Source organism: Penicillium cataractarum (genome assembly GCF_028827025.1).
Source record: "Penicillium cataractarum strain IBT 29864 chromosome Unknown utg000002l, whole genome shotgun sequence".
NCBI lineage: Eukaryota > Fungi > Ascomycota > Eurotiomycetes > Eurotiales > Aspergillaceae > Penicillium > Penicillium cataractarum.
The window spans coordinates 555794-568805 of record NW_026622738.1 but is presented as its reverse complement, the minus strand read 5'-3'; the positions used below and the strand labels follow the sequence as shown (position 1 = coordinate 568805).

Sequence of the window (13012 nt, the reverse complement as noted above, 5' to 3'; positions counted from 1 at the left end):
GGAAAAAGCTACGGAATACGGTTATGTGACATTGCACTTAACTAGCTTCAGAGTTAATAAAGTCAGCATTTCTCACATTCGTCCTGGACTATGCCTTCTTACTGTGTTACCCCTCTACACAGTAATGATTTGGTGCTCGACAAAGATATATCATCCCAAACAAATAAAGGACCAAGTTCTCAGTGGGGGTTCATAGCCGGAAAGTTGAGAGGGGTCATAGATGTGGTTAGAATGTACGCAGCCGAAGCCATATGCGGAAGAGGATATCTGTATATGGAATAGTAAATTTTTGGTTGGCACGGCTAAGTCAAATTAGGGACTGACGTGCTCATTACGAAATCTTTGTCAATCGTTCTCGAAGTTAATCTTTCCTCCGTTCTATTAGTCTACGCAGCTACTTACTCTCATCACATTCAAAGCTGTTGATTGTTTCTTACAAGAATCACCCGGCGACAGGTTTCTCCCATCAATCCGCATCGAGTCCTATCCCAGGAAACAATTAGCCGGGCTACTTAGTCTATCAATTTAATTGTTCAAGACGGAACAGGCAAGAATGGCAAAATTGTTCTTGGACCAAACCGAGGCCCACGACAATGCCGTGGTTGGTCTTGGCATGATGTCCCTTGCCACCCTTCTTGCCCATGTCTCTCTAAAGTCATGTCCTTCTTTAGACGAAACGGAATTGGCGCTTGTGTTTATTTTTATGATGTTCATCTTACCATGCATTTGGGGTGTGGGACTATATGTATGGGGTGACAGCCTTGCGGAGATTTCAATTCGAAAGGGGAGACGGTCTTTCGTTTTTGGGCTTGCCGCAGTGAATGTTTCTTTGGCTTATTGGCTTTTGTTCGAGCCATGTGAGCAAGTGCGAGTGTATATTGCCTATACCTTTTGGTCGTTCCATGTTGGCTTGGTCATTGGGGCGTTCCTTTGATCCAGGCGGGTTGCTCTCCCATTTGGAATGGCAAGTGCTTTCCGTATTCTGAGTGGGACTCTTTCGTCTGAAGCTTGGTAAGTGGTAAATGCCGACTCAAATCTGTGCTCAGTACTGATCTACTTGAAAATTAGTATCATTCAACTTCTGTATGCTCATGATCCCTTGGCTCGGTGACAGATCACACCTTTGCTCCTGATAACTAGCCACCGTTCACCCTCGAACTCGGAGAAGGCAGGAGACATTTGGCCCAAGTACTTTGCTTAGAATCATAACTCTTGGAGCTTCTTGTAATCTCCACCCAGCGGCTCATAATGGGCTGACCGTTTACTGTCCATAGAAAATATGGGTTGCTTAGTCTGGGGACTGCAGTATTTCTTATTGTATTTTGAGACTTACTTCCACGACGTTAATAGGTGAGTTTTTTTTGAAAATAGTGCAACTGAAATAATCATCAAAGACTGTGATTGATTCTCGTATAGTCCGATTATAGACCGTCTGTTGACAGGGCTGAAAAAATGGCTTTCAGAGCTCTTGACAACAAATTTGCTCAGCTAGCAGGTAATCTTCAAACCCGTTTCCCAATATTTCTTCCAATAGCTGCTGCACAGTCCGTAATCATCGTCTGTTCCTGAACAATATACTGCTTTGTCCAGTCAGTCAACTTGCCTAAGGCTGCCTTGACGTCGTCGAGCGCTCCAGGGTCTTCGTAATTATTAACTGCAACGACGTCCTTCTTCCAGTTCAGCCATCCACCTTCAACGACCTTGTCCTCAGCTAGAACATCCTTGTACACATTCATCCGCCAGTATTTCCGCTCCCGTACGACAGGAGCAAATGCATCAAGCAGTGTCCGGAACATGATATTTATGAGCTCGCTGTTGGTTGCTACAGAGATGAAGCTTTCCTCCACTGCGTGAGTGGGGATGATTCCTGGCTGGATAACAGGGGAATTGGCGGCCATCCCAGTGCCGATGCTGAGGAAGCAGTCGGTTGCCCGGGTAGGGCCAAACACACCCAGGACTTCAGTCCAAAGCCTTTAGTGCGAGTGATTAGTTTTCAAGTATAGCAAACCCTGGAAGACTTTGTCACATACCATCCCAACGGATTGTTTGCACCCAATCCGCCATCAACTAGGGTATATCCATTGACTTGCAGGGGCTTGAAGTATGCTGGGGCAGCAGAGGTAGCACGCGCTGCTTGCCACAACTTCATATTCACCAAAGCACTGTCTTCCATATTGTTTGGATTTTTATAAGAGCGCAGGAAAACAGGGGCTCGGTTGTTTGCAGCTTGGGAGTTGGTAGCCATGAGGAAACTTTCACGTTTCCGAAAAGTTAGCACACTAACGATGTAAAATGCGAGCGAAGCGATACGTACATCTTGCAAGGCGCTTTCTCATCAAGAAGGTCCACGTCGGAATCACCAAGTTTGTCCTTGATGAGTTTCTTAATGATATTTTCCAGGTTGGCAGAGTCGTAGAATTCGCCGTGAGTTGCAAGGTTGAAGGCTTTCTTTATGTCACCAGTTTCGGGGAAAACTTCTTTCATCACGTTATCATACTGAGCAATGCACTCGGCGACCGTCATCTGGAGACGACCGAGCATGATGGCGATCAAGCTAGACCAGGCTTTAGTAAGTTGGAAACACCAAGAAGAGAAGAACAGAGCATAGACAGAGATGGAAATCATAATATTTACCCTCCAGTACTGGTACCACCGATCATATCAAAGATCTCGCAAGGTTTCTTGCCGGGAACTACCTTGTCCAGGACAGCCTGCAGTATCAGAAGGCTCGCAATGCCACGAACACCACCACCATCTTGCGTCAAGCTTCTGGTTAGCATTTGGATTTAAGAGGAATATGGGAAAGATTTTGAAGACCAAACCTACCAAGTGAAAGCACTCGCAGGGGACGATCATCTCTTCCAGTATAAGCATCTGCACGACTCAGATCTAGAGGAATCTGAGGCTTGAAAGCATCATTTTGCCTGTCGATCTTTTTATCACTAATCTTCAGTTTGAGATCATTGACTTCATCGAGTGTTTGCTGCACACTCATCATCTGCTGAAGGACATTGGAATAGGGTGGCGGTGGCTCAAGGTCTACTAAAGTCAGTAACTACGATTGGCCCCCGAACAAACTCGGCTATGTCACCCACCATTTTCATCACCAACATCGAAGATAAGATATGCGTCTCTGCCATAGAGTTCCCAGCCTGGAAAGCGAGCACAGACTCGGACAGCCAGGACGTTGCCAGGCTGCTTCAGTTAGCGAAAGTCAGAAAGTCTACACAAGACTGCCTTACCTCCAGCTGCCTTAGCAGGTCATGGTTGCGATCGAAAACCTGGCCTGCCAACTAGAAAGTTCACTCTTGTTCAGTTACCCTTCCATGCCGCTTTCGTCGAGGATCATAATGACATACCCAGCCATAATCATCCGTGAGAAAACGATTCTTGTGGCTCAACCAGACAAGCTCAACACTGTCTTTCATTCGTGGCTTGTCTGACGACTCATCATCAAAAATTGCCAACTCCAGCCAGGTCCAGTTCCCTGAGGATGTATCATCCACATGTCCCTGGTCATGCGTCTCTGCAAACAACTGGATCTTTTGGAAACTTTTGATAGTTGCGGCATTAAGTGCCTAATCAAAATTTTAGCAACAAACCTCTGATCGAAAACGAAAATATTCAAGAGATACCTACGTTGGTCTTGAACCAAATTCGATTCTCAATAGTATCGGATTCACCCGAGACGAGAGGTTTATTGTCATCTTCACGGGGGTCCGCCATGAAGGTATAATCTCCGTTCGAGGGAGAAGGCGAATCATCCACATTCCCGCAAGGCAGGGTTGGGAGATCTTTGACTGTTTTCAAATAGGGCTGAGGAGACATTATGTTCAAGTATGGATGGTCTTGGCTAACTTAGTTTAGGATGGTATCGTTGAAGCAGACAGAATTGAAATTTCGACGGTGTTGGAGATTATAAATAATCGTTGTCGTGGCGATGAATTGATGGGCCAGCCCACGCCCACATAGATCCAGTAAGCAGCCAATGCCACTGTTGAACTCTCGACATGCGGGCTGACCTCGTATTTGACTGATCATCTGAGATGCTTTTGTTGCCATAATTTCGAAACAGCCAGCCGTCACTTCACGTGGTTTTCCATCTAGGAATACTTTTCTTCCTTTATAGACACATCAGGAAGCTCTCTACTCATAGACCCTCGTTTAAGCCCGGCGTCTTCTTGTGCTAATTTTAATCGAATCTGGCGGCACTGATCAGATGGGAATAACGGTGCTCGTATAACCTCAGTTTAGGCCGCCCGAGCTGGCAAGCTGAAAAATGTGGCTTCTACAGGCTTTAAACCCTGGCGAGATCAGCTCGATATTTAGGTTATAACTGCCGATGAAAATCGGAGAACACCTCGTCATCGGGCCGGTCCGAGGGGGCTATGAGCAGAAAGGGTAGATCTTGCTGACTCCAGCGGGCTGATAGAGACTGCATCCTCATACCTTTGAGCAGATTTCTTTGGAAAATTTAAGAAGGCTTTTCCAGGCTTAATAAATACATACGACTGTCAGATGATGGCTTCCAAGTCTTCATAGGTTCGGTACGTGTTCCGCCATCGGCAAATCTAGCCTCGTGCTGCGGGGAATCTACATGACTGCCACCACTGCCTGACGTACTGGCATGCAGTACCTACAGAGGGGGTTGCCTAATTTTTGGAGTAATATAAAATGGCGCCAATTTTCTTTTGCCTCTAAGCTCTGTTTAGCCAGATTTGCTCCCGGGCTCTTTCATTATATGACAGTCCAGTAGGCAAGAATGCGAAATCCCTCGGGACCGACGTCAATCTTACGCATACGTTGGTCTATGATGACATGCTACAACTCAGAACAAACATGTATCATGTCGGTGTGGAGATTCTGAGCTCTGAGGAGGTATCTGGAAGAGTCGATCCGATCGATACGAGAAATATTTTCATCCAACAAACAGTCGACGTCGATGTCACAAAAGCTGCCCACTCTCCACCTTTTACAGAAACATAGCATTTCGAAACGCGCAATGTCTTCGGCATTATCAAAGCCTCTCATAATTTGATTAAGCTGCTCCTCATGAACCTGCTGAACTGCAGGTTACATCAGGTACTGCCACAACAGGAAATTCAGGATTTGTTGGTTTCATATAAGACTAGGGGATTACTAAATTGACCCCCCCCCAATCATATTTTGACCCCCCCACTGCCTGAAAATGCCTGAATTTTCGGGCTCTAAGGCACTAAGGCTACTAATATTTTTTCTGCCAAAGATTCTGCCGCCCTTTCTGCCACCCTTTCTGCCCATCACCTACCATCATCCTGCCACTTTGGTCTCTGTAGTCGACCTTTCTGGTTTACATAGTAAATCCACCATACAATCTACCGTTAAATGCACGTTTTTGATAGGGAAATCTACATCAAATTCCTATAAATCTAATCAGTACTACAATCAGTAGTATAACCAGTCCTGGTTACCTTGCTGCGTAGGCCTGGTGGACCTAGCAGATCTCCTAGTTGCCCGGGTAATAGTGGATTATTCATCCTCTGCAGAATCCTCTGCTAGAACCTCCGAATCCTCTCGCGAAGGGCTACTACACCCACCACGCCTACACGAAGAAAGAAAGATTGGTGGTGGTTGCGGAGGACTTAGTGGTGGTGGTAGATCTTGAGGTTAGGCGGTGAGGGCGGTGAGGGCGGTGAGGAAGATGGTGAGTGGATAGTGGAAAGCGGTAAGGGCGGTGAGAGCAGGGGGCATGGAAGAATGTTTTTCCATAAGCAAACAAGACAAATTTGTAGCCTTAGTGCCTTAGAGCCCGAAAATTCAGGCATTTTAAGGCAGGGGGGGTCAAAATATGATAGGGGGGGGGGTCAATTTAGTAATCCCCTAAGACTAAGTATAATTCACATGAGCGACATTTATCACAAATTCATATGGACAGTGTAAGCGAGCCCTAATCATTCAAATACGAAACGAGTCCAACAATAAATTCGGGTTCGACAAATAAAACTAAAATTAAAAGTCGAACACATTGTCTTTTTTGTTTCTTCTCAATTAGCCATGGTACGCCATACGACCTGGAAGTATCGATCCGCACAGTAGTTCTGCCCCAGAACTGAACAAATATGGTCACGTGCGTTTCCCAACAGTATAGCATCCCCAACTTGTCGATTAAGTTGTGTGGATGAAAGATTGCTTCTAAGAGCCTTGCTAGACTAAATAACTTCTGTTGATTTGATTTCCATTCAGTAGGGGACCCCCAGGATATATTCCGAGCTCTACATCATCTTAGTAATCTTAGTATGCGTGTGCGTTCTTAACTCGATACAAGAGTCCTCAACGGCCCAGCTATAGTCGGGCTTCATTACACGACACCCTAGATGCTATAGGTAATACGGTGCTGATCCGTCCAGAACTACATAGCTAGACCGAGATATGTCATTTTTGCATTTCTTCTTGATGTTCTCTTCATTCCCCTAGGTGCGGACGATTCTAGGTTTAATATGTGTTCGGTGCTAATAAAATGGCTGTTTTATTGTGAGGCAGACTACAATAACTCTGTGGGAAAGAAGGCGTTTAATCTGCTGTGAGATATCAACTTGCGATTTCTTCGTAGCGAAGACGCTAGGCGTTCTGACTTACAGCGAGTACAAGTGGTGCTATACTAGGCTCGGGTACTCTCATCTAGAGTCATGTTCAAGGTTTTGTCGTATATCGTGGAAAGATTCTTTTGATGGATCTTGCCAAGAAATCTATTGCTAGAGTCCCGGAAGAAAAAAATCACTCCAACAGTATAAGTTGCGTATTTCATTCATTGGAAATAGCTATCAAAACGCGCAAAATCTGCTATCAATATTTTTTTCACCCTCTTGGGCAATGAGTGCAAGAATGGTTTTACTACAGAAATGCGCCGCGAAGATACTTACTGTTACATCTCAGAAGAAAAGGAAGTTAAGCATTGTGTCGAATACGCTCAAGAGGACTGGAATGTATCTAGCTGAGTTCATCTTGGAAAGTCACTCGCTTCCCCCTGCTTCGCTCATGCGGAAGCGGCTGCAATGACACGACCATTTGTTTAAGATTCTCTAACCTTTCCTGCTGGCTTTTTATCTTTCCATATCACTAGAGTGATGTGAGCTACAAAGTTGTTCACCTAAGCAAAATCCTTGGCAGCAGAGAGGCACATAGCCGTGTGTTCCGCTCGGCCGTGGATTACGTGAGTTGAATTACTAGACAGGGGCTTTATAGCAACTAAAGTATGAGTCGCTTAATGATGATATTCAATAGATTTCAATCAATTCCAACTATAGGCTTCGCCGCAATCCACCGACTGTTCAGCGTCTGTGAACTGATCAAGCTGAGCTCTCGCCATTACACCACAGCCTCCAGTCCTCTTCACCCATTTTTAGGGCCAATTCAATTCCCTGGCTTCCTAACACACGATAAACTGCTTGGCAAAGCATGAACATTTTTTTTTCGCGAGATACAATGCAACATTTAGATGCTTGAGAAACGCCCAGCAGAACGGCGTGTGCTGAAGCCATCTGATTTCTGGGATGTATGCAGTATCTTACAACACGATAGATTTGGCCGGCATAAAGTAGCATTTGTTGCGGATTTCGATCTCGATGCATGAGTGTTTCTGTTTCAAAAATGGTAAGGCGTATGACTGCCAAGGTTGTCCAATAAAGTAGAGATATTTTGGCGGTCTTCAGGCTCTTGAATTGATCCGATGCGAATAGATAAGGTCTTGACGTAAGCTGGCTGATATCGGCATCCAAGGGCTTGTCATCAAGTAGGTCAGCTGCTCCAACCATCCAGTCAACTCGTACTTTTCTTTCAAGCTTGTGACAGTGAAACAAAATAGATTCTCGGATTTCTCGAGATATTATAGCCGGAAGACCTTTGATGGTAGCTAAGTCCGCACGAAAGTCAATGATGTCTGCTATCAGTACGAAGAGACCATCAAACGGTTCGATCTCCTGTCGCATTCGTAGACAACTCCAATCTAGGTTTGGCTTATCCCGTGTATTCAGGACGGCAAATAGCTAAGTTCGTTTAGCATGTCAGTCATTAAACTAAGAGGTACTTCCTTACCGTGGCCCATTTTTGACGATTCATCAACGCTCTTCCCAGTCTCTCATCTATAGAGAAATGTGCACTATCATTCTTCATCAAAGCTGTGCCCCCACTGATGTGATTGCAGCAATCCTTTAACGAGCTTTTGGAGTTGTGAATAGTCTGTTTCAAAGTTAATAACACAAAGCGTTATGCTTAGCCTTGAATGACTGATCTCACTTCAAATGTATGGAACACGATCGATGTGAAAACTAGCATATAGGATTGTCGACTAGGTTGGCATATTGCGCGTCTCATTGCGGCGAGTGCAGACAAATAAATATCCATTCCATGTCGTGCCAAGGTCACATTGTTTGTCCTCTTTCCCAAATACACAGCCGCTAATGCAATGACGGACCTGGTGAACAGCGTTGATTGAGAGGAGAGATGAAAAAAACGGGTCATCAAAAGATACAGACTATCATCGTCAGAGTTAACTTGGGGGTTCTGACCAAAATATGCCTGCATGAATGCATAAAATAACCCTGTCCGTGCGTGGTCACTCATGTTGAACAAAGTCATTTGCAATGCGGGAAGTTTGGCTTGATCATGATAGAAAGAATGCATCCATTTTAGCTGCTGGAAAGGTTCATTTGTGACAAGATGGTGATTCCGTTCCTGATCTCGGGAGATTTTCCCATTGTCCCAGCACCCGGTCTCTCGGGGGAGCCTACCATCACCCTAAAAGTTTTTTTAATAAAGGTGCAGTAAGCTTATGCTTCATACAGTATAAAGTACCTGGAGCTCAATGACGGCGGGCAGATAAAGGTCCAACTGGCTGTTCATCACTATACGAGGAGCAAGACCCAATTTCGCGGGCGTGGCAGGTGTTGCTTTGCCCCTGGATATCCGGCGGAGTAAGTGTTCCACCTCTGTGAATGTGTTTTGACCATTTTGCTTTCTCATCCGCCGATCTTATGTAATTTGGGGCTAAGGAGGGGAATGGCTACAGACACCATGATGCATCACAGAAATTGCTGGGCGATCGGAGAAAGTCGACGTTTCCCATGCTTATGATTGGTTAATCGTACTATCTGTCTTGGTTCGGCTTCCTTGATTCCTTGGCTTCAGAACCCCAAGGAATAATCAATCCATCGATGCGAAAGATTTCCCACTACCAAGAGGCTGCGAATAGTTTAGAGTCGGTCACCGCCCGCTATCCTGATACCACTCATCGCTACATATTGCCCGTCAACGAAGGCTTTGTTTTTGGGTATCTATAATTTTCTAACCAGAGATTCCGCCCAGACGCACATGATTGAGACCTGCTTAATCTTCGCACAACTACATCATGAGACCCCTTCATTGACGCTGCAACTGATGAGTCCCTCTTCTTTAAAGATCCACCCCATATATAAAAGTTATCAGGCATCAGGTTATATAGTTTACTTCTGTGAAGTATTATGTTCATGCCACACATTCTAGAGAAATTGAAAATTGGGCTAACATTGCGTAGCTGGAATACAGTCTGGAAAGAACGACTCTATGATGCCAAATGACTTCTTCGTACGTCGCAGAAAAGAACACAGCACACCTTCCTTATTATAACTGATCGATACCAGGCAATTTATCTCTCGATTCCATTCTCCCATAAAGCACTAATTACCTGCAAACTCTCTATTCTAGCTCGTTACACACGGGTCTTTACTAGGCCCTTTATAAGATACTTTATCTGTATATTTACCCCTGTGCTTAAAATATGTGGTATTTGGATATTTTTCAGCGCTATCTTCTTTTGCAAATAAGTATACTAGTTCTAGGTTCATGGGCCGACTACAGAAAGTATTGCCTTCTATAGAGGATCTGATGGATAGTTTATGAATCTATCTAGTTAATCAGCTACTTAATTACTCTAGCTATTCATTTAGTGATTGTCCCCCCCCCTTAAGCTTAGCTAAGGGTCAAAAGGTTAGTTTAATCGGTATCTTCGGTTAAAATTTAATACATGTTGCAATTTGTCCCCTATCTAACCTACCAGTCACCGTGGCCCGATTTCATTCGCTGGGAAATTTAGCATTAAAAGCCTAGCATACACTAGGATGATCCACTCGGTGGTACGATTCAAAAGAATATTGGAAGGAAACTTTACACTTGGTGAGGGAGATTACAGTACCCGTTCACTGAATTTTTGAAAGGGACAAGCAGGACATGTGAGGGGTGTCCATTAGAGACACGCTGGAAACTGGTGAAATATGATCCCTAGAGCTGCGTTGAATTGACCATTTTGGTAGTATTATTGACCCCGTTCTTCTCGTTGTGTTCCCTGACCATCTTGTCTATCCAGGTCTTCCACGCTTCATCCTTTGCAAGACGATCCTCGACACGCTTAACCTTCCATTTCGGTACGTTCTTGTCTGAGAAAGACTCTCGATTGATGGTCCAGCAGTTCCATGGCTTATGGACCTTGTCTCCGCATGGGCAAATGTCAGCGTCAAGTCGAGTGGATAATTCTCAGCCAACCATTTTCACCGACTTACAATCCACGTCTGTGCTGACAACGCTTGAAGGAGTATAATCAAACCATTATACGCCGACATAGTCTCCGTTTTCCCCGCAGGTTGTCCAGGCCAATCATGTGTTACTGTTTGAGCTTCATGGACGTCGGACCTGAACCCTAGAATAGATGCGGCGCTTTCTCCAGGCAACACATGCAAGAAGCAGTCATGTCCAAATTGAAGTATAAATACTGCGATGACGGTCCTGCAACTCTCACACTTTCCTGCTCACGAAGACAGGCAGCCTTCCAAAGATTCAGACTGGATACTTTCCATCTCGACCATACTGGCGAGACTTAATCAGACTTTTGATGATCTTGTAATCTGTGAGTTATTGAGGATATCCCACCGTATTCATCTCTAGATGACCCATCCTCATATGTAATCGCAGATCTCCGAGACAGCTAGCTCACTGGCCAGCCGTACGGCCCGAATCCTCACCCCTCCGGCTTTAGGCACTAGGACCCCAGCGCAGAGCCTAGCAGCTACCACCTCTCGCCAATGGTTCGGTTAGCTCTGGAAAGGCAAGATTACAAATCCCTGCATAACGCCTGTATATAAAGGTTAGATCGGTTCTATTGAATATTGATTGATTGATTGTTATACAGTACGTGGTGGAAAAGTGGAGACGCACATTTTAGATACCCAAGAATATATGATTCCGACAGTTTTCAATCGTTCCAATGCATTCTAGCCAATACCCATTCAACCGATTTTGACAATGCGTTATTTGTCACTGTCACATACAATATTATGACGTTTTGGCGGAGGTTTTGCGACCGGCAGTATATTATGCAATTAGAGGGCGATGAGCTCCGAATAGCGTCCTTGATTTGGGTTGGCCTCGCCCACTGCCAGCGAAGACCAGTTTCTTCCCCTGGCACTGAATTTATCCCCCATGTCTGCTGCCTCTCAAATGGAGACAATTCCCAAATCAAATGGAAGACAGGGAGTGTCTGTCGCGTGTTTGGCATGTCGTAGCAGGCGCATGCGTGTAAGCTTTTCGTGCTACTCCTTATTCGATCCCTCTTTGCTCCCCCTAGATCCTTAGCAACTAGTTCGCCTGGATCGTAGCCCTCACATCTAAGCCCTTTTCTGGTGTGACGGTCGCGAACCTGCTTGCGAATCATGTGTGAGGAGACAAGTAGAGTGTATTTATCAGCATACAGAGAATAAACGCCGGTGTGTCCACCCAAGGAGGCCAGAACAATTCCAAAGACTGACGCTATTAGGGATAGCCCCCTAGTAAAAGATATGTGGAGGCTCTCCAGGCTCGCATTCAACATCTAGAATCACAAGTGGCTATACTGAGTGCTTCAGGTCCTCCAGCTGACCCCGGACCAGTCAGAGAGGGCATCGACGAGAATGTGTCAGAGTATGCTAGTGACGAGGAGAATCCAGATCCATTAGCAGAGCTGACAGGCCGTGTAGGTCATCTGAACCTGATGAAAGATGGTCAGCTACATTACTTCGGTGCTCATAGTTCACTAAACCTACCTCACGAGTCTCGACATATGCTTATGTCAATGCTGCCATGGGCGAAGGGTCCAAAACGAGGGCTGGCTGCTGCAGCGCAGTTGAAAATGATCGCTTTCCCTTCGCCTGAGCTTCAGGAGCATCTCCTGGACATATATTGGAGATGGCAAAATTCCTGAATTATATTATCCATAAAGCATCCTTTCTCAAAAGTCTTCGGGGTGATGATGATGGTCGTTTCTGTTCCCCTTCACTTCTCTCATCTATTTACGCAATAGCGGCACGCTATTCTGACCGCACTGAGCTGCGCACTGTGGCTACCGATCCAAGTACGGCGGGTCAGGCTTATTGCGGCCAAGCAAAAGTCCTCCTCCTTTATGAAAGTGAGACGCTTGCCGTGACCACCGTCGACGCGGCATCTATCTTGGCTTTGCACCTGATGTCGGACGGGCAAGAAGCACTTGGTTGGCTTTACTGTGGTAATTGTTCCCTATTTGTTTTTTCATCAATTGTCATTGACTGATGTTGAATATCGAAAGGCAATGCTACGCGCATGGGGCATAATTTAGGGCTCCCCGTGGACCCCTCGGAATGGATCGGTACAGGTCCTTTATCGAAAGTCGAGGCAGAAGTGAGAAAAGTGACATGGTGGGGCTGTTTTGTGGTTGATAAGTATCTTGAGCTCCCCTCACATGCTAAAGAACTACAGCTGACACGATGATTAAGGCTCTTTCCCTTGGATTGGGTCGACCGAGTAGCATCCAGAAATCGACCATTACATGCCCCAAGCCAAGCCTTGATAGAGACGATGAGTATTGCTCGTGGCTTGCGGGAGGTAGCGAACCTGGCCTCTCTGTCTCTTTAGGCGCCCACTCGCATATACCGTCCACGGCTCAATGTTTCCGAGATAATGACCATTGTTTGTGACGCTCTAGAACTGATGTTCGTAC

At 45.5% G+C, this 13012-nt stretch overlaps 1 protein-coding gene across 1 annotated transcript; it reads right to left on the bottom strand.

Moving 5' to 3' along the window:
• Window positions 1-1502: 1502 nt before the first annotated feature.
• N7496_002258 (uncharacterized protein) lies at window positions 1503-3828 on the bottom strand (the record flags this gene model as incomplete). The annotated part of the gene is made up of 9 exons (XM_056695189.1): window positions 1503-1971; window positions 2031-2252; window positions 2315-2554; window positions 2635-2755; window positions 2827-3039; window positions 3096-3195; window positions 3243-3293; window positions 3360-3578; window positions 3640-3828. 9 exons carry the CDS (start codon window positions 3826-3828, stop codon window positions 1503-1505), a joined length of 1824 nt encoding a protein of 607 aa, XP_056557401.1.
• Window positions 3829-13012: the final 9184 nt, after the last annotated feature.